This window comes from Saccopteryx bilineata, chromosome 2, assembly GCF_036850765.1.
Source record: "Saccopteryx bilineata isolate mSacBil1 chromosome 2, mSacBil1_pri_phased_curated, whole genome shotgun sequence".
Classification (NCBI taxonomy): Eukaryota; Metazoa; Chordata; class Mammalia; order Chiroptera; family Emballonuridae; genus Saccopteryx; species Saccopteryx bilineata.
This window is the reverse complement of record NC_089491.1, coordinates 107227432-107250397: the sequence shown is the minus strand read 5'-3', so window position 1 is coordinate 107250397 and position 22966 is coordinate 107227432. Positions and strand designations below refer to the sequence as shown.

The 22966-nt window shown below is 36.4% G+C and overlaps 1 protein-coding gene across 1 annotated transcript in view; it reads left to right on the top strand.

The window, feature by feature from the left end:
- The window catches only part of ACSS3 (acyl-CoA synthetase short chain family member 3), a 171914-nt gene that overhangs the window by 78385 nt on the left and 70563 nt on the right, over positions 1-22966 (top strand). The window contains exons 6-7 of the mRNA XM_066257582.1: positions 3323-3403; positions 3484-3579. Of these exons, the coding sequence (XP_066113679.1) occupies positions 3323-3403; positions 3484-3579 (177 nt within the window). The remainder of the gene's footprint in view (positions 1-3322; positions 3404-3483; positions 3580-22966) is intronic.

Here is a 22966-nt window from a genome sequence, read left to right as displayed (position 1 = left end):
CTGATATGATCTCTTTCTACCTATGGATAGCATATTTTTATTTTAAAAAGTTTGCTTTTTAGGTCCTGGCCAGTTGGCTCAGCGGTAGAGTGTCGGCCTGGCGTGCGGGGGGACCCGGGTTCGATTCCTGGCCAGGGCACATAGGAGAAGCGCCCATTTGCTTCTCCAACCCCCCCCCTCCTTCCTCTCTGTCTCTCTCTTCCCCTCCCGCAGCCAAGGCTCCATTGGAGCAAAGATGGCCCGGGTGCTGGGGATGGCTCCTTGGCCTCTGCCCCAGGCGCTAGAGTGGCTCTGGTCGTGGCAGAGCGACGCCCCAGAGGGGCAGAGCGTCGCCCCTGGTGGGCGTGCCGGGTAGATCCCGGTCGGGCGCATGCGGGAGTCTGTCTGCCTGTCTCTCCCCGTTTCCAGCTTCAGAAAAATACAAAAAAAAAAAAAAAAAGTTTGCTTTTTGTTCTCTACAAAATGAATAACAATTTTTAGAAGTGAATGTTAGCAAGGTGATTAATATTAAATTCATGAAGGATTAAACGATAAGAAAAGACCTTCTCAATAGGACAAAGGAATTAGCAAAGTCCATGGAAGATGATACCGAATCTACTAAGAAAAGAGCTGCCCATGGGAAGATGCATAGATGAAACTTACTGATGGGGTGTTAGGATTTCCCAATGTGATCAAAAGAGTCAGCTGCATGTATGGTGTCATACAACCTAGAAAGTATCTGTCAAGTACCAACAAAGTGACATGTGTTGCTAACAGGCCAGATATTGCTACTGGTAGATAAAATGTGTTCTGCAGCTTAATACCTGTGTTTAATTAGTGGTAACTAAGGAGTACAGAAATGTTAGTAATTAACAGAAAGTCCATTTATTTTTTTATTCCACTGATTTATGTACATGTTACAGTTGCAGAGCTATGGCAAAGAGGTACGCCTAATAGCACATTTATTCATTAAGACTGTGTTTGCCCAGTGAAATAAAAGACAGGATTAACAAATGGGACTATATCAAACTAAAAAGCTTTTGCACAGTGAAAGACAATAAGAACAGAATAAAAAGACAAACTACACAATGGGAGAACATATTAGACAATACTTCTGAGAAGGGGTAGTAACCAAAATTTATAAAGAACTTGTAAAACTCAACACCAGGAAGATAAACAACCCAATCAAAAATGAGCAAATGAAATGAATAGATACTTCTCCAAAGAGGACATACAAATGGCCAATAAGCATATGATAAAATGCTCAACATTACTAATCATTAGAGAAATGCAAATTAAAACCACAATGGGATATCACCTCACACCAGTCAGAATGGCGCTCATCAACAAAACAACACAGAATAAGGGCTGGTGAGGATGTGGAGAAAAGGGAACCCTCCTGCACTGCTGGTGGGAATGCAGACTGGTGCAGCCACTGTGGAAAACAGTATGGAGATTCCTCAAAAAATTAAAAATCGCCTGACCTGTGGTGGCGCAGTGGATAAAGCGTCGACCTGGAAATGCTGAGGTCGCCGGTTCAAAACCCTGGGCTTGCCTGGTCAAGGCACATATGGGAGTTGATGCTTCCAGCTCCTCCCTACCTTCTCTCTCTGTCTCTCTCTCCTCTCTCTCTCCCTCTCTGTCTCTGTCTCTCCCTTTCTCTCTCCTCTCTAAAATGAATAAAAAAATAAAAAAAAAAAGAAATCTTAAAAAAAAAAAAAAAGTTAAAAAAAAAGAAACTTAAAAAAAAAAAAAATTAAAAATCAAACTGCCTTTTGACCCAGCTATCCCACTTTTAGGAATATACCCCAAGAACACCATAAAACTGTTCCAAAAGTAGAAATGCACCCCCATGTTTATGGCAGCATTGTTCACAATAGTGAAGATCTAGAAACAGCTCAAGTGTCCATCAATGGATTAGTGGATTAAAAAGCTTTGGTACATATATGCTATGGAATACTACTCAGCCATAAGAAATGATGACATCGGATCATTTACAATAACATGTATGGACCTTGATAACATTATACGGAGTGAAATAAGTAAATCAGAAAAAAAACTAAGAACTATATGAATCCATACATAGATGGAACATAAAAATGAGACTCAGAGACATGGACAAGAATGTGATGGTAATGGGGGTGGGGGGTGGGGCGAGGAAGGAGAGAGAGGGGGTGGGGGGAGGGGAGGGGCACAAAGAAAACCAGATAGAAAACCAGATAGAAGGTGACGGAAGAAAATTTGACTTTGGGTGAGGGGTAAACAACATAATCAAATGTCAAAATAATCTGGAGATGTTTTCTCTGAACATATATACCCTGATTTATCAATGTCACTGCATAAAATTAATAATAATCATAATAAAAATAAAAAAACTGCGTTTGCCCTTTCAGCTATAATAATTATTTTCTGCACAGAGTAATTATAATTTCTCTACTAAAAAATACTTTGAAACACATGAGTGAAATATTGAATGTTTCTTAGCAAAGATTCACCTCCCTGCTCTCAGAATTCTCAAGTCCTTTTCAGCCAGTGATGATGAATGTTTTTAGAGAAGCAATAAATGAAATTAATTATTGAATGTACCATCAGTTTTTATTTATCATGATACTTTTTGCCCCATTTTCAAGTATGAATCTTGTATTATAGTTGAATATGTTCAATGCCATGGACAGTTGCTAGAAAATGATTCCTGGAAGCTATACTGGTGGGGTGTAGCAATTCCCACTCATCACCTTCAGAGGCAACTTCTCAGAATTGATTCCTCAGAGTTCCAGAATTCATCATTACAGAGTTGCTCAGCTCAGATACTGTGTAGCATGATCCCCAGGGCAGCATTGTGTGACTCTCCAGTTAGAATATGATGTTGTTTCTGCTAAGCATACTGATATTTAATCATCTTAAGGAATATCCCCCTTTATGTTAAAGTCTGTATTTTAGACACACAGCTACTTTTGACCTTTCTGTGCACTTAATATTTAGTTTCCATTTTTGTTCCGGAAATCTGTCTGAAAAAGTAACGTTGTTAATTTATGTGACCACTGCACTAGTTTTTATTGCATGTGATTCTGTGAAATCCTATTTTCCTTAGAAGGTCAAGAACGGTCTGTGAGAATGAATCTACAAGTGGACTGATGTGAACAACTTACTCTGTTTTTATTAGTGGAGAAGCCAAAGAAATAATGATTCAGATACAATTATATATTTAAAAGCCAGAGTAATTTGAGGCTTATAAAATATAAAATACTTTAAATAAAAACTTTTTTTAGGTAGATAGTAAGAAGACAGAAAATTTTTTAACACATTGTTTATTGATTTTAGCTTTATTTCTTCTCTCATTTAGGGCGTGGTTAGGCCCACTGGGGGGTACGCTGTAATGCTGAACTGGACAATGTCTTCCATATATGGACTTAAACCTGGAGAGGTAATCATGGTTTTCAGTTCACTTTACATGACATTTCTCTGATTAAGATAGATACATTTTATTATCTTCTTATTTTTTAGGTGTGGTGGGCAGCTTCTGACTTGGGCTGGGTTGTTGGACATTCCTATATCTGTTATGGACCTCTTCTTCATGGCAACACAACAGTTTTATATGAGGTAATAAAAGAAAATCAATACAACATATAAATAATATTTTACTGAAATATTTTAAGTAGTAGTCCTAAGTAAGAAAAGAAAAATTAGAATGGTGGCAGGCGACTTTTTATATCATCTTTTTCTTTCAGTTAAAGATATGATTCCCAAAGAGAAAGGAATATATAGAAAATAGCACCCAGCTAATTAAATTTGTTGAACAAGGCCATAAAAATTATATTCTGAAAAACAAACATAAAACACAATATCTGTTCCTAACAGATTTCTAGAAAATATCATGCTGATACTGATTTTTGAAATCTTAGCAAAGCAAATAGTAATATTAATACAAACAACATAGATTCACCTTTTTGTGTTCTCATAGGATTAATAGATTTCCAAATACGTGGTGTCTTGATTTTCGCTATTTTTGATGGTTTCTGGTTGTATGTATAAAGAAGAGAATCATAGGCTGACCAGACTTGTAGTTAAATAGATAACTGCTTTAAGATCCTGTTGCATGGATTAATATCACAAAGGAATAAGATTTCTATGTCTGTACTAGAAAATTTTGCTCATATGCTCATTCTGTTTAATTTTATCAGTGCCGTGTATTACTACTTAAAGCATTTCTATCAGTGTTGTAGGTGGCCAAAATTTTAGAAGGATAGCAAAATGGTAGTTTACTAAGTCAGCATGAAAATAATTACATAAATTAAGTATAGGAAACTTGAGTTTGTTGCAGATTATGTGATTAAGTCCTTGTATATTATAATTGTCCTTAGTTCAAACATAACCAGTTGGTAGGTTTGCTTTTTAAAAAAACATATACAATGTTATAATCTTATTTTTTTCACATTTGGATATTCATGTTCAGTTTAATGTAGAGGAGGAAAACTAACTTATTAGAAAGGATCTGGAAGAAAGGCACTAAGATGAAAATAATGCCCTGAGAAAGGAATATAGGAATTGTGAATGGCTCATGTGGATATATTTAGTGTACATATATGTTCAATATCTTTTATATTTAAAGAATTGATACATATAAAGGAAATAGTATAGTAATGCAGAGTTACAGAGACCAGTATTTTGGGAATAATCAAGAGACAAATTTTAACTCTTCAGTAATAGAATAGACAACTTCTCAAATATCAGACAAGGAATGTGAAGAAGGGAAAGTGAAGAGGTGTGGAGAATAGTATTAGATGATGTCAAGGTTCTTTACACCCTTAAATTGTGCAACTCAATGATTCTGAAAATTTAAAGCTATTCTCTATCCCTGTGGAATTCTCCCAGTCACCATTTAAAGACATTCGTGTTTCTTCATTTTTACCTGGCTGGTCTTTTGTCTCTGAATGTTTGAAGATATTAAGTCAGACTTTACACATTAAACCACCTCACAGTACTCTGTATATTTTGTACTACACTTTTGTACTTTGCAGACTTAATATGCTCTGTGGTGTTTGTAATTAAGATATAAAATAATCTTGAAAAATCCATTCCATTCTGAAGTTCTTGCAAAGAGTAAAGATTTTTATTAAAATAATCATTCTCCATGAAGTAAAAAAAAAAAAAGAAAGTAAACTTCAACATTGAATTCTTATAATGAATTGTGGTATTACTACCATAAACGTGACAGCCAAAGATGTTATTTTATTTATAAGTATTGAGCTGCCTTTGGAAATGAAGTATATGCAATTTTTGTGTATTTACCATTGGCCGTTTATTATTTCTCAAGTTTATTCAAAATATGATTTTAACACCATAAAAGAGGATTGGCTGTTTGTCTTTATCTTAGAATGATGTGCTCAGGAGCAGTGTGGATGCTCTATAAATATAAATATTTGCTTTGCAGGGGAGTGAAGGAAGTAAGTTATATTTTAAACCTTTTCTCTGCACTCCTGTTTCTTTCTTACAACTTGTAAACATCCTCAATTCTCTGTGGTCACAAAACCAAGCCTTTTAGTCCTTTTCCCACTTCTAGCTATCCCATCTTTATTTTCTTCTCCACTGAGAGGTCCTTGAAAACACACTCTACCCACACCATCTGAACACATTCTTCCAGTTGTTCTTCATTCCCCTGTAGTCCAATTTCTGTCCACATTGCTTCACAGACGTGGCTATAGCAGAAGCCAACAGTGACTTCATCAGTGACTTCATGAGCCAGAGGGCTGCTTTGATCTGATTTTATTTTCTTCTCAATGACATCAACCCTGACTGTTCCTTACAAATAATTCTCTCTCCCCTCAAGTTCTTTTGTTATTGTTTATGTTGTTTCTTTTGCCTGGCATGACTTTCCCTCTGTTTTTTTTTTCTTTTTCCTTTCTTTTTCTTATCTGTTTAATTCCCATTGTCCTTGAAGACTCTGTTAATATGTTATCATCTCTTGAAAGGTTCCTCTCACAGTCATTGGCCATACTCAGTGCCCTATTCCATGGTTCCATTGTCTCCTGAGCTTATGTCTGTCACTGAGCTCACCACACTCTACTGAAATTCTGTCGCAATCTCGTCGAGTGTGAAAGCCTCAAAAAACCAATCCCTTAGCACAGTGCATAGCACAAACTGAACCTTCAATAATTTGTGGAACTAAATTGAACTCTTTTACTAACTTTTGACAGCTTGTCTTCCTTTTGCAGCCTTGTTTTTTATTACTTTGATCCTAAACATTGGGGTTTAATAGGGTCTTGTTCTTAGTCTTCTTTTCTCCTTCTGCTTATATGTCCTTGTTAATCTCCATACAGTTGGATTTGAGTATTACTGATTCAACCAAGGCTCCTAACTCTTCTATATCTAAATTCCTTCTGAGCACCAACTTGTTGTTAGACATCTTCAGGAGGTCCATACCCACCTTATGCTCAAATTTGATATGAACTGAACTCACTATCTCTACTCTTTCTTGCAAAACATGTTTTATAAATTTTCTTTATGTATTCTATAGTTTTGTTAATGTTACCTGCATCCACTCAGTCCTCCAAAATAAAATCTGGTAATAACCCCAACATTAATGTTTTCATCTATCATACCCCATTGATCATTACATTCTGTTGAATATACATTTTAATACATATCAAAAGTGTTCTATTTTTTTCATCTCTCTTGCCATATATCCAAGGATGATATTAAGCTGGTCTGTACAAGTATGTTATGTTGACTATTGTCCATTCTATGTTTGGGCATCTGATCTGATTTGTGCCTATGTGTTCTTGTTGCATATTTCAGATTATTGTCAGATAATTGATCCAGAGCACTTTCTAACAAATGTCCTACCTTTAGTGTCACTCCCTCCCAGGCCATTTCTACCCTAACTCCAGTTTCCTAGCTCTCCTCACATATAGTTGTCTGTCTAAAATGCAAGCAGCAACATAGAACGTTGCTTAATATCCTTCAATGGTGTGAGTTCTGCTTCCAGGAAGATGGTGATGACGTACATTTTCTTCTTTCTTCCTCAGGTAGAACTAAACATATTAGGCATTATGTTTAAAACAAATATAAGAAGACCCATACTTAGAAGAAGGAAAATTGGATTTAGGGACTTTGAGAGTCAATGAAAAGTGTGGCAATGATACCCAGGGTTTTACTTTTTCCTCATTTGTCCTAGACTTGTTACTGAAGAAGCTTACAACCTAGAAATTCCAACAAATGCAGTAAAACAATTAACCATCAAAAAATCCCTTGATCTTTTAATCTGAAGGAATAAGAAGGAGGCAGCCTAAGCAAAACATAAAACTTATAGATTACTCAACTGCAGACAAAAATCACAGAAAAATATACACTCCAATTCCCACTCCTAACAGCAAAGGCTAAGTGGGCAGCTTAGACTTCTACATCTGTCAGGCCATGAGAAGTCACCATAACCCTCCTTCTTCCCACAAGAGAAGGTGTCAGAGAGAGTAGACTAGGGGGCCAAGATTTTTATCCCTACCAGGTAGCACTGAGAGCCCCTCAAATCTACAGTGACAGTAGAGCCCATATAAGGAGCTGGATTTACAGTGTGTCTGTAAAGTCATGGTGCACTTTTGTCCAATCACAGGAAAGCAACAAAAGATGATAGAAATGTGAAATCTGCACCAAGTAATAGGAAAACCCTCCTAGTTTCTGTAGGATGATGTGGCAGTATGTGCGCGTGCGCAGATGATGACGTAACACAGTGTATACAGTGGAGCAGCCCACGGCCATGCCAGTTGAGATGTGGATGGTACAGAGGAAAGTTCAGTGTGTTCTGTGGCTCGCTAAATTCGAATCTGTGACTAAAGTGCAGCATGAATATCGACGCGTTTATAATGAAGCACCACCACATAGGAATAACATTACTCAGTGGGATATGCAGTTGAAGGAAACTGGCAGTTTGGTGGAGAAACCCCGTTCTGGTAGGCCATCAGTCAATGATGAGTCTGTAGAGGCTATACGGCATAGCTACCTAAGGAGCCCTAAAAAATCTGTGCATGAGCCCACATCGAACTGCACTGAATAGGTATGAAACTGGGAGAGTTCTCCTTTTATTTGGTGCAGATTTCACATTTCCATCATCTTTTGTTGCTTTCCTGTGACTGGTCAAAAGTACACCATGACTTTACGGACACACTGTATCTGCCCACTTTACCAGTAATGACACACCTCTTCCATACCCCATTGTGGTGTCCCCATTGGGTAGACGCCCAGTAGAGAGTCAATACTTTCACCATTGATAACAAGGCCACCTATCCCTTCCAATTGGTATTAGAAGAGACCATTTTGAAAGCAGTAACAAGACACTCTGACCTCACCCTGCCAGGAATGTATCAGCTGAATCCGAAACCCACCCAGCAGTAATGAGGAACATCCTCCCAATTGGATATCAATGGAGGACAAATAAGGAACCTGGTTTATCTTTTCTATATCTCTCTTTCTTGCTATAGTAGAATGAAAGTAAGTCATCTGAAAGAGAAGATTTAAACATGAAACATTCTCAAAATATAATACACAAAATGTTTAGTATTTGATGAAAAAAATTACTTCTCATACCAAGAACTAGAAAAATCTCAAGCTATCTGAGAAAAGAAAATTGATAGTTTCCAATACTAAAATGGCAAAGATGTTAAACTTACCTGACAAAGATTTGAACATTCTTGGAACAAATGAAGAAATAGAAAATCTTACCAAAGATGTAGAAGCTCAAAAAATAAAATAAAATAAAACCTATACGGACATTTTAAAATTGAAAATTATAATAACCAAAATATAGTCTCAGTGGATGGGCTCAATCCCAAATGGAAGTACCAGAGAAAAGAATCAGTGAACTGACAGAGAGAAAAATAGAAAGTACCCAATCTACACAATAGAAAGGAAGTAGACTGAAAATAATTTACCAAACCTCAGGGACATATGGAGTGTTAACAATAACAACAACAAAAAAATGTAACATTTGTGACATTAGAGTCATAAAAAGAGAGGAGAAAGAGGGTGGGGTTGAAAAAAGTACTAAAAAAATAATGGAAAACTTCTGAAAACTTCTCAGTTTCTCAAGTTTAGCCAAAGATACAGCCAAACTATAGAAGATCTGTAGATTCAAGGAAATGAGTAATTAATGATTAGGATTAATCTAAAGAAATACACACTCACCAAGAAAGTCATAATTAAGCTTCTAAAAGTAAAACAAATAATCTTGAAAGCAGAAAGAGAGAAAGGATACCTGGTCTTTAAAGGAACAAAACCATTTGTGGCAGCATTTTTATTTTTATTGGAAACCAGGGAGCATAGAGGGAAATGACACATTTTTCAAGTACAGTAAGAAAGGAACTGTCAATTCAGAATCTTAAATCCAGCCAAATTATACTTCAGATATAAAGGCATTCTTAAGATAAAGAAAAACTTAGGGAAATTGTCACCAGTAGGCCTCCCATAAAATGGCCATTGGACAAAACTTAATGATGAAAGACTAATACCTCATGTCTGAAAACAAGGTAGGGATATACTTAGTAGTATTCTTTTTAACATAGTTCTGGATGTTCTAGTCAGTGTGATAAAGGAATGTAAAGAAACATAAATGAAAACATCAGAAAGAACAAAAGAAAGAAATTGTATCTATTTGCATATAGCATGATTATGTAGAACATTGTAGGACATTTAAAAATACCATAGTCAGTGAATTCAACCAGGTTTCAGGACACAAGATAAACACATGAAATGTAATTGTATTTTTATATACTAGCAATGAACTCTGTGGCTATCAAAGGGCAACAAGAGGGTTCTTTTTGTGATAATGAAACTGTTCTGTAGCTTGGCTATATCAGTATCCTGATTATGATATTAAACTGTAGTGTTTCAAGATGTTTTCACTCTGAAAGTTGGGAAAAGGGAAGATGTATAGTACAGCACAGAGAATAGATTGTAATCACTAGGTACAGTGTAATCACTAGGTACAGTGCCAGGTGGGTACTGGAAATATCAGGGGAACACTTTGTAAAGTATATGATTGTCTAACCACTATGCTGAACAACTGAAAGTAATATAAACTAATATTGAATGTAAAATATAATTCATAAATAAAATTATTAAAAACTGGGTAAAGGGTATATAGTATATATCTGTCTGTCTTACACTTGCAAGTGAACTGACAATGACCTCATATAAAATGTTTAAGAAGTAAAAAAAAAAAATCCCTCACAGAACACCTGTCTCTTAAGACCCTAATTCAAAATCATTTGAGTGATACTAATGACCCAAAGTGCTTTGCCTCTTGCCCGCATGTAGCATTTTGTCTCTGGTTTCTGGTCTCTGACTCCCCATCCAAACCTAACTCTCCTTTTGTTCCAGCACTTACATAAACAGGACTTCCAGTGATGGAGTTGTTCCCTCTACTAAAATTTCACTTCTGTTCCAATCATGTAGCAGGGATCAACTTACATTTCAGCTCTTCTTATATTTTCTTTTTGCTATCCTTAGGTTGATTGAAGGGTTTTTTACATATGTTATAGCATCTAGAGTCCTCTCATTTTGCAAATACAATGCTGAGATACTGTGAGCTCTTTGAGAGCAGAAGTTGTTTATAATTTCTGTACGCACCAGCGCTTAGCAGCATATCTCCTAGGAGGTAGGCGAAATTTGTTGGTTTTCCATGACCAGTCTGTGGACCTATCCACCAGAAATTTTGTTGCAGAATGCAAAAGAGTTTAACCATCCTAATGTATGAAGATCCAATGATCTTAGCCAAATTCACTTGTGCTCAGGATGACTTCTACCCTAGTGGTCCCGAAGTAATTCTCCTATTTCATCAATCCCTAACTGTAAGAAGGTTGAAAACCACTGGTGTAAATGAACCATTTCTATGAGGGTTAATTGACAATTCGAACATGCAAAATGCAAAGGGAAAACATGACTGATTGACTAATTAAAACAAAACAAAATTAAAAGTTCTAACTTGTCACTAGGCCAGCAAGTGAAAAAAAATTATTATTCTCCACAAAATAATTGTTCCACCTGTGTCCCAATTTAGGTGGATTACCAAATTACCATTTATTATTATTTTATTTTAGTATTCATAGTTAGAAAGCTAATCTCTTCCATTTAGTAATAAATGTTACATTCTTTATATAGTAAATAGAATAATTTAGCAAATCATTAAGTCATGAGATTATTTTCCAAAAGAAAAATAAAATTATACACATTTCACTGTGATCAAAGTTTTATTTTCACTCTGAATCAATTATAATATTTCAAAGCTATAATGCAAAGTATATAATTAATTGGTGTCTATGATTATATTTTTCCTTAATGATGAATTATTTTATTTTATTTTATTTTATTTATTTTTTGACAGAGAAAGAGAGTCAGAGAAAGGGAAATACAGGGATAAACAGACAGGAAGGGAGAGAGATGAGAAGCTTCAATTCTTTGTTGTGGCACCTTAGTTGTTCATTGATTGCTTTCTCATATGTGCCTTGACCTGGGGGCTACAGCAGAGCAAGTGACCCCTTGCTCAAGCCAGTGACCTTTGGGCTCAAACTGGTGAGCCCGCACTCAAGCCGGATGAGCCCACACTCAAGCAGGCAACCTCGGAGTTTCAAACCTGGGTCTTCTGAGTCCCAGTCCAACTCTCTATCCACTGTGCCACTGCCTAGTCAGGTCCTTAATGATGAATTTTGATTCATTTAATAAAAGTTGATGGGCTGAAGTGCTAGGAAATTTGCATCTCATTTATATGTCAAAATCATCTGGAGTGCAAAAATAAGACCATAAAACATACCCCTTACTGAATGCAAGTGAATCATGGTTTATTTGAATAAATAATGAATGAATCGTTTTTCTCAGCAAAGATGAAAAATTTATATATATTCTGGAATTTAATACAAATCTGTAATTTGAAAAAAACTGGAAAGATGGTTATAACTAAGTTCAATAATCGTTTTTACTTCGAATATATGAGTTACCCACTTAAAATAATCTGTTTCAACATAAAAGCAAACAATGGATATTTATAAGAATTTATTTTCTGCCCTGAGAGGACATATACCTCTACATCCACAGGGTGAAAACTATTGGAAATCTTAGTTGGCTGCTTTGTCTTTGACTTCCTGACAATTACCAGTTTTTTAAACATATTCCCCTTTCTCACATTGAAAGAAACAGTAACAAAAACAAACAAACACGTCCTCAATTCCCTCCCCCCCTCCCCCTTGCAGTTACAGCGTTCTCTCTTTGAAGGCTTGCCTGCACCTAGAAGCATAGCTCTGTTTCTAACCTGGAGCTCCACTGTCCTCCTGGATTGCCTCTATCACAATCATTCCATAGCAGCTTTTAATTGGTTCTCCCAACCCCCATGATCTCTATTTTTCCAAAAACCATGGACATTTTAAGCCCTAATCACCCACATTTGGCTTTTTAGCATTTGAAAGTTGACCATTTTCTTCCTCTTAATCACTCACTTCCTTTCAAGAAGACACAACAGTTTCCTATTTTCCCAAAATTATTCTTAATGCTCACTTCTACAGGAAATTGGCCATTTGTTGCCTGAAACGTAGTTCTCTGGTTTTTTATCTCAGCTCATTGTCACTTCTACAAGGAAGCCCTCCTTAACCTTTCTGAGGAAGCCACATAACCTCATAGTATCTCTTAAGCACCTTGACTTTTTCCTTCCTACTTGAATTACAGTCGCAGTTTCACATTAGCTTACAGAATCCCTGATTTGTTTATTTGCCCCTCCCTGCTTTAAACTTTTCCAGGGTGGGAATCGTCTTGGTTTTTGCTCACCATTAATTCTCAGCTCCTGGCCTTGTTCCTGACACATATTATGATCTCAATAAATGATTGTTAAATAAATGCCTGTATAAAGATATCAGGAAAAACACACAAAAATTGAGTTTTACGTAAACACTCTGAGGGATAAAAAGGTAATTTAAATTTTCTTTTTACCAGAGAACTTCATAAACAATATAAGTAATAGGTCATATATATATATATATATATATATATATATATATTTTTTTTTTTTTTTTTTTTTTTGGTATTTTTCTGAAGCTGGAAACGGGGAGAGACAGTCAGACAGACTCCCGCATGCGCCCGACCGGGATCCACCCAGCACGCCCACTAGGGGGCGATGCTCTGCCCATCCAGGGCGTCGCTCTGTTGCGACCAGAGCCACTCTAGCGCCTGGGGCAGAGGCCAAGGAGCCATCCCCAGCGCCCGGGCCATCTTTGCTCCAATGGAGCCTTGGCTGCGGGAGGGGAAGAGAGAGACAGAGAGGAAGGAGAGGGGGAGGGGTGGAGAAGCAGATGGGCGCTTCTCCTGTGTGCCCTGGCCGGGAATCGAACCTGGGACTTCTGCACGCCAGGCCAACACTCTACCACTGAGCCAACCGGCCAGGGCCTATATATATTTTTTAATAGCAAGGATTTATTTTTGAAACTGGACATGTTTAAATTATATAATTCTGGAAGCCAAATTGGACTGACCAGTTAAAATATGCAAACCAGTTATGAATAATTCAGTTCTTATTTTTGAGAGGAACAAAACAAACAGTACCTTTTCAGAAATTTACTTTATTAGTGGAGCACTGATTCCAACAGACCTAACCCTAAAAGCATGTGGACAAGGACATACTTGGTACAGTGGTTTTGTCAAAGAGCAGAAATAGAACAATACTTTAATATAGAAACTTTATGTATAAAAAAATTCAGCAAATTGTTACGTATGCATGGGCAGTTGTGTGTGTTGGTTAATGGTTGTCATACATAGATATGCTTTCTGGCCTCTCTTTTGTCTTGTATTTCAAATTCTCTTTTTCAAAAAGTCTGTCATCTGCAGAATCAAAACCTAACACTTCTCAAGGGTGAACAAGTCCTTTTGAGCTCTGCCGTTCTCCTTATCTTTGCTGGGGTATCAATGTTCACATGTGATCTCATACACACATTTCAATTGCGTAATACCGGAATCCAGGCTTCCACAATGGCAGTAGTGTGGGCAAGCAAAACCAAAAATTACTTGACCCCATTATAGTCCCTTATGATTTTTTTTTTAATTTCGTATGCACTCATTACCTTTGCTTTTCTTTTATTTCTGATTTTTAAAATTTGAACTATTTCTCTTTTTTTTTCTAGTTAGTCTAAGTAAAGGTTAGTTGATTTTATCTTAAAAACCCAACTCTTAGTTTTAATTTTTCATTTTTTTCTATTTTCTGATTTATTTTTAATCAAATGTTTATTTTCCTTTTGCGTTGGTCTTAGTTATTTTTATTTTAGTTTCTTGAGGACTAAAATTAGCTCATTTACTTGAGATTGTTCTTTTTTTAATGTCAGCATTTATTGCTACAAATCTTTTTTTTTAGTTTTGCTTTTGTTGCATTCTTTAATTTTGGTATGTTGTGCTTTCATTTTTATCTGTCTTGAGATACCTTTAAAATTCTCCTGTGATTTCCTTATTAACACAATAGTTATTAAAGAGAGTGTTGTTTAGTTTTCATGTATTTATGGATTTTTCTGTTTTCTTACTGATTTTTAGTTTTATTTCATTGTGGTCAGAAAAGGTATGTGGAATGGTTTCTGTTTTCTTAAATTTAAGACTTATTCTGTGATCTATGATATAATCAATCCTATAAAATAATTTATATGTTTTTGAGAAGAATGTGCATTTTTTTTTGTTGTTGGGTGAAAAGATATTGGTCAAAAGGAATAAAGTTTCAATTATTCAGGATGAATTAATTCTAGAGATCTAATGTAGAGTAATGTGATACAGTTAGCAAGAATGTATTGTATACTTGAAATTTGCTAAGAGGGTCAATTATAAGTCTTCTCACCACAAAAAAATAAAAAAAGGTAATTTGTGAGGTGATGAATATATTCTTTAGATTGATTGTGGTGATATTTCACAATGCATGCATATCAAAATCACAGCTAGTATACCTTAAATACATCCAGTTTTTGTTAATTTTAGGTCAATAAAGTTGAGGAAAATGATATAAAACTTTATATAAAAATAACAGGAAGTAAAGGAAATTTTACTTTAAATTAAAAAAAAGAAATGTTTACTGTTTTTTGTCTAAGTTATTACCTAGAATGGAATATTAGTTATTGGTCACCTTAAATCTAACTTGACATTAAGTCATAATCTGGTCGGTATGCTTAATCTTTTTTTTTTTTAATCGAGAGGGGTGCATACAGGGACAGGCAGGCAGGGGGATAGAGAGATAGATGAGAAGCATCAATTCTTCATTGTGGCAGCATAGTTGTTCATTGATTGCTTTCTCATATGTGACTTGACCAAGAGCCTCCAGCAGAGCGAGTGAGCCCTTGCTCAAGTCAGTGACCTTGGGCTCAAGCTAGTGACCATGGGGTCATGTCTATGATCCCACATTCAAGCTGGTGAGTCTGTGCTCAAGCTGATGACCTTGGGGTCTCTAACCTGAGTCCTCGGCATCCTGGGCTGATGTTCTATCCACTGAGCCACCTCCTGGTCAGGCGATATACTTGATCTTGATATGGCATTATTTATACACACATATTTATACATATCTGCAAAATATGAGTAATTATCATTTCATATAATAACTGTCTCTTTGAAAGTCCTTGAGGAATGAAAGCTTGCTCTCATTTTACATTTGTTTGCATTTCACAAATTGTTAACTTCATAACAGTAAACCATGTCAATAATTTCTTCTTGTTTGCTCACTGTACTAACCAGGACAGATGGCTGCCTGTTATTAATTCAACAATTAACTTTAAAGATATGTACCACATGCTGTCTTCCTGGGCAATACATTTGTTACAGGAAGTCGAGGATTTAAGATTCTGAATTGCAGTGTAAGTGCATGGTCATTGGACTGAAAATATGAATTTCTGTGGCATTTATCTTGTTCTGCCTTTATCTACCTATATAACCTTAGGCAAATGAACTCCATCTCTGCTGGAATTCAGTTTATCATCATGAAAGCAGAGAGCTTACACACGTTCTCCTTGTTCTGTACTTTTGTGAGTCTGCTCCAAGTCCATGGTTTTTCTCTTTCTAAAATAAATATAATTATTTGATAGCATGTTTTACTTTTTTTAACTCAGAATTTATTCTTATTTCTTTTCATAGTGTGTGAACTTGACTCTTCAACTGCATTTAGTAAAGAAATGTTTCATTTTAAATTAGTGAAACATCTTAGTGCGGAGAGGAAGCATAGCAGATAAGATTTCCGTACCATGGTTCCTGAGATATCTGCATATTGTTTGGTATCACACAAATTTCTTAACTGCTCTCAGCCTTGGTTTTCTCAGTTATAAATATCTATATTAATTGTACTTTTCTTATATGACATTAACTTGATGAATCCATACAAAGCCCTTAGAATAGTTGCCAGGATATAATAATCCAATAAGTGCTACAATTATAAGCTACTGTTATTATTTAAATATATGAATTTATTCTTTCTCAGAATAAAATTTTACTGTGCAAACACCAAATACTCATTCCCATGGGGTCCAGTCACTGTGATGTTTGAATGTTCAGATTTCTTCTTTCAAAGTCTGTTCTCACAAATCGGAAGCAGTCATCACAGTGTGAGAGCAGCTCCCTTTGGAGCCCGTTAGTTCTCTTCTAAAAACCAGGCAAAGGAATCAGCACACGGGACGTGCTGGTCCTGCCACTACCGACTTTGAAGAATGAGCAGCAGATGTGGCAAATAACCCAGGGGTCTCTCCCCTCAAGAATCTGTTCTTTTTAGAGTGAAGGAAGAATAGACTTGAAGTTTCATCTATGAATAACACAATACAGTTCATGGTTCACCATTATCCAAACATTTATAACCTTTCTTTTTTATTTTTTAATGGGCTTTATTATTACTAGTTCCTGCAGTGTGTGTGTGTGTGTGTGTGTGTGTGTGTAGAGAGAGAGATTTAAAAACTTCAGAATATTCAGTTTAATAATCTTTTATTGACTGCTCTTTTCCTGAATTCATAGGAGAAAAAAAATTAGATAACCCTGTCTTTTCTCTCTATATAAATGATTAGTGTGATTATTAGCACTATACTCTTTTATTTGTATAAGAATCAAATAAGATGATGTATGTGAAATTAGTTTGAAATCTTCCAAGAAATATGATATCTTTATTATATGTGGCTTAAGTGTCTGTTTGTCGCCGATAGCTTATTGGTTGCTTGCGTAACTATACTAGCCAATGGGGTGAAGTTGCCACGGCTGAATGCAAATTGAGCGGGTCAAGGTGAAGGTGAACATTTGTTTGCATTGGCAATCATCTGGTTTTGAAACAATTTAAGGCTGAACGCAAATTGAGCGTGTCAGGGGGAAGGTGAACATTTGTTTGCATTGGCAATCATCTGTTTTACATAAAAACTACATCTTAACGTAATTTCTTTTAAGAATGCCTCCTAGAAAATACAGCACTGAAGAGGAGAGAAAAGGAGCTAAAGCTGCACAAAAACGGCTTTCTCGACAAAAAGAAACCACTGAGCAGAGAAAGACAAGGCTTGCTTCAGTCACAGAGCAAATGCGTCTTTCTCGGCAAAATGAGACTGATGAGCATAGAGAAACAAGGCTTGCCTCAGATGCAAGACAAAAGAGCCTGTCTCAACAAAATGAGTCCCTTGAACAAAGGCAGGAGAGAAATGCAAAAAAATGCTGACCAAAACGCAAAAAGGATTAAAACAGTTTCAAACGGAGAAACTTTAATTTTTGAGCATTCCTCTGGTGACATGAATATTAAATGTGAACACTGTCAGTCCTTAAACTTCAAGTTAGAAACTAAACGATTTGACCGTGGCAAGAAAGGATTTTCTCAATGTTGCAAGTACGGAAACATTGTAGTTCCACTAATTGAGAATTATCCACCACTCTTGAATAAATTATTGACTAATCAGCATCCAAATAGCAAACAGTACATGGATAGCATTCGATCCATTAATAGTTCCTTTGCTTTTGCGTCCATGGGAAACAAACCAATTGACTTGCCTGGACCAGGACTTTATTGCTTTTGACTTCATGGTCAAGTTTACCATCAAACTGGAACTTTGCATCCTTCTGACGGGAAAAGAAAGTTTGCTCAATTATATATACTTGATTCCTCAGAAGCCAGTTCTGCACGTTTAGAATGGAATAAAAGAGTTCCTGAGACCTTACTTAATGAAATGGGGGAATTATTTCAAGACATTAACCCATTTGAACGTAAAATTAAAAATAATTGATGGTCCTCTGCAGGGCGAGCTTAAAAATGATGGAAAGATGTACACAAGAAATGTTGTGTATAAAGAGATCTTTGACATGTGAATTAACATTTTATTATTTAAATCACCTTTATTTATTGAGCTAGTGGTGGCTCTTAAGAAATGTACCGCCAGTGGTTTCCTTCATTGCACTCTACTTTAAGCAATTAAGCAAGTAGAAGGGGGAAACCCCGTGGGGCACTAAGCAAAGGGGCGTCCTCGCCGCCTGCCCTGGGTAATTCAGTTTGAATTAGCAGACACCTTTGCACAAATCATTTTAATTACAATTTATAATATCTAGAACAGCGGTCATTTCGTATGACCACCGGGCTTTCTAGTATATTATATATAGTAAAATATGACAGCATTATTTAATCACATGTATTTCCACATGTTTTCAAAATATGAGAAAATATAATTTTGTAGTCATAGACATAAATTTAAGCCATTTCCAGGTATGAAAATCAGATGTTCCAGAATACTGAGGATCAGAACTACTTCTGAATTGTTTTGTATTGAACACTTGTTAAATTATGCCACAGTCTTTAATACATATGTCATCTACTTCTGTAGATGCTTCTGCAGATCCTGCACTGGATCTGTTATCTCTGTGAAGTGATCCCATAGTGTATTTTCCACACATGGACCCTCTGGATTCTCAGCTCCTCCCAGGCTTCATTTTAACAATGGAATTTTAGCTGTCTGTATTGTAGTTATCTTCTTTTTATAAGAATTTTGCAGTCCTACTTTTGTTAACCTATTTTGTCTAACTTGATTATCCCCTTTTCAAGGATGGAGATTTGTTTCTTTCAAGCAGAGGAGTCTATGACTTTATTTTAAGATTAATAGCCACAGTGTTACTAACGTTCACTGAGTAGGCACACATCAGAGTCCTCTGCTTTCCCATTCATGTAATGAAAAATGATTTTTAATTTTTTTATATTTATTTATTTTTAATTCAATGAGAGGAAGGGAGGCAGAGAGACAGACTCCCACATGCTCCCTGATGGGGATCCACACAGCAAATCCTCTAGGGGGCGATGCTCTGCCCATCTGGGGTATTGCTCCATCACTCAGCAACTGAGCTCTTCTTTGTGCCTAAGGCAGAGGCCATGGAGCCATCCTCAGTGCCCAGAGCCAACTTGCTCTAATCAAGCCATGGCTGCTGGAGGGGAAAAGAGAGAGATAGAAAGAGAGAGAAGTGAGAGGGGGAGGGATAGAGAAGGAAATGGTTGTTTCTCTTGTGTTCCCTGACCAGGATTTGAACCCAGGATATCCACATACCAGGCTGATGCTCTACCACTGAGCCAGCCAGCCAGCCAGTGCTAGGAAATGATTTTTTTAAAAAATCTAGTATATCAGCAATGTTTTTTCCTGTATGTATACAATAAGAAAAAAAAATGATGACTCTATCTTTCCTCCGATTTAAGTATATAATATGATTTACTAATTGTGAAAAATTGTAAAGCTATGCTACCATCTTTTAGATTTCTATCTCACATGACCAGTTGTTCAAAGGTATTTATTTTTTTAGTTTATTTTTCTGTATGTATGCCTGTGTTTTATGTTGGTGCAAGCAAGTTCAGCTATGATTATAGCTCCATCAATATTTGTTGGTGCCCATTGTAGCTCAACATCTTGCTAGGGGCTGATAAGAAAACAGAATATATATCAGATGCACTTCTTGCATCAAAAATGCAGGTGATATATTTAAAGAATTAAGATCAATGTAGAAAACAAAAAACAAACAAATTAAAACTAAGGAATGTTTTACTCTCTGTAAAAGATTTAAAAATTTTTCAGAAACTACAATGAGCCATGGCCTGTGATAAATACTCTACATTTAACTCTTATACCTGTTTGGATACAGTTTTCTGATAATGAAACCTCATGAGAATCACAGAAATTAAATAAATTGCTTTAGGTCACATAGCTTATAAGTGGCAGAATTGGGACACCACCCTGACTCAAAATACATCCACTAGTCCCATCAGGGAAGTTTCAGACTATAGTGGACAGAAAAATCTTTGTGAATGAGACGGTACAAATCACAATAATATCTACTATTGATTGAATGTTGGGTAATAGTTACTCTTCTAAGCATGTATAAAAAAAGGACTTAGGCCTGACCAGGCGGTGGCGCAGTGGATAGAGCGTCAGAATGGGATACAGAGGACCCAGGTTCGAGACCCCAAGGTCGCTGGCTTGAGCGTGGGCTCATCTGGTTTGAGCAAAAGCCCACCAGCTTGACCCCAAGGTTACTGGCTCCAGCAAGGGGTTACTCGATCTGCTGAAGGCCCGCGGTCAAGACACATATGAGAAAGCAATCAATGAACAACTAAGGTGTTGCAACGGCCCAATGAAAAACTAATGATTGATGCTTCTCATCTCTCTCCGTTCCTGTCTGTCTGTCCCTGTCTATCCCTCTCTCTGATTCACTCTCTGTCTCTATAAAAAAATAAAAAAATTAAAAAAAAATTTAAAAAAAGACTTAATTCTCTCTATAAAGCCATACGTCAGTAGTTTGAGACCCTATTTATAGGTACAGAAACTGAGGATCATAGATATTAAATACATTTATAAGTGACACAAGAGTGATGGAGCTGAGATTTGAAGCAAGGTTTTCCAGTTCCAAAGTCAGTGCTCTTTGCCATACTTTAGAGATGAACAACTGGGAAGCTGTTGAGAAGCACAAACTCCAGGGCCAGAACCAGTGATGTGAACATTAAGAAGGCAGGATGTGAGGGTTTCAGGTGGATAGTATAAGATAGAGGTGAACAGGAAGTGGAACGTAGCTGAGAAGTCCTCCCCTAAGACAACTGATATATACTGACAGTTGTCAATTGCGGTACTCCAATAGAGCAATAGCTATTGTGGTAGGGGAAAATAGTGCTTTTGCTTTTGGTAATGTTGAATTTAAAGGTACTACTCAGACATTTGCATAATGTTGGGAACCATGTTTGAAGTTCATATATCTTTCAGAATTAGAGATGTAGAAGAGTTCATCATTTCAGTCCCTAAGGGGATGAAGATATTCAGAGAGGTGAAAATTGAGAAACGGACAAAGGGACACTATATAAATTGACAATGAGGAATTAGAGAAGCAGTGGGAGATTCAGAAAAGCAAGATATCCTGAAGACTGGTTGGAGGGAGGTTTTTCAGAAGATGCAGGATCAGCAGTGCTGCGTGCTACAGAGAGGTCTGCTCAGGCAGCAAATGAAGAGAGCTTTGGGGAAGGGGTGTCATTAGCCACCTTTGTGAGAACAATTTTATAAGAAGGTTTATTATGTTTATTTTTTTTAACATGGGGAAATATAAGCATGTTTGAAGACTGTTTTTTGTAAGAATTTGAATTAGGAGCCAGGCTTTGTACAACCTCAGGTTGAATTGTAGAATATATGTGGAATAGCCACACTTTATTTTCTGGGCAGAAATATGGAAGTGTAATAAAGCAAGAAGCTATTTAATTCCTCTGCTTACAGCAAAGACTTACTGTTCACTATGAATAAAGAAAACCTTAATGGTCCCTCCAGTATAGGACAGCAGAGTGATTGTACATCAGCATGGAGGAATTCAGAGATGAAAGCTAGAAGCCACAAGCTACCAGCTCTTCTAGTAATATGTGTTCTCTGTGACTGCTGAGAATGGTAACTATATCAGCGTCCCTAATTAACTCCCTACTGGATCCACAGAATTACCAGCTCCAGTGCTGTGCTCCATTCACTTGGTATCAATACTTCAGAATTAAGCGTGTTTTTAGGGGGACAGGTAGACTTTTATGACCTACCTGGAAGCAATGGCATAGTGACTGGGAATGACCTCGTCACAAAGCCCAATATGATCAACTCTCAGAGCTGGTAGGAAGCAGGGGAAGAACTAAGACAAAATGCATAAATGAATTAAAAAAATTTTTTTCAGCTTTATTGAGGTATAATTGACAAATAATATTTTAGAATATTTAAGATGTCTATCATGATGATTTTATCCACACATACATTGTGACAGCATTCCATCTGGCTAATTAAAACATTTAGTCACCTCATTTATTTATTAGTTTATATTTATTTTTGGCGAGCATATTTAAGTTCTACTCTCTGAAAACATTTCAGTTATATAAAACATTATTATCAACTATTTTCACCATGTTATATGTTGGATCCTCAGACTTTATCACCTTATAGCTGAAAGTTTGTACAAAAGAGATAGATCTAGTTAGACGTAAAGACACCTTTAATATATATAAATATCTATGAAAGGATCTTGGAGCTCTAGGCTTAGAGAAGTGTTACCTTATCAGACCTGGGAGGCAAAGCATGTTCTTAACTAAAGAAAGGGAAGGACTCAACACGAGAAATTACAACTCTGTGGTGTCCAGCCCAGAAGACTGTAAAGAGAGATGATTAAAGTAGAAAGCTTATCAAAAATATTAATTCAACCATGTAAAATTGCCGTTTGATTGGTTTTGACTTATAAATATGACAATTTCACATAATCAACTAATAAGAAGTAGAAAAATACAGCCTAGTTGGAGACCTCCGGTTGGCCACTAGGTTTTTGGTTTTTAAGTCCATTAGTAGCCCTTTGATGGAAGTGCGTTAAAAGGATTGCACTAAGGAGACATCCATCCTGTGGAGAAGAGAATGAACGGATGTTATGGTCTACCTAACCGTCCACACTCTAGTGTCGTCCGAGCTGTTTCTTGGAGTTAAAAAAAAAAAGATTTCTGTATTTGGTAGTCTCT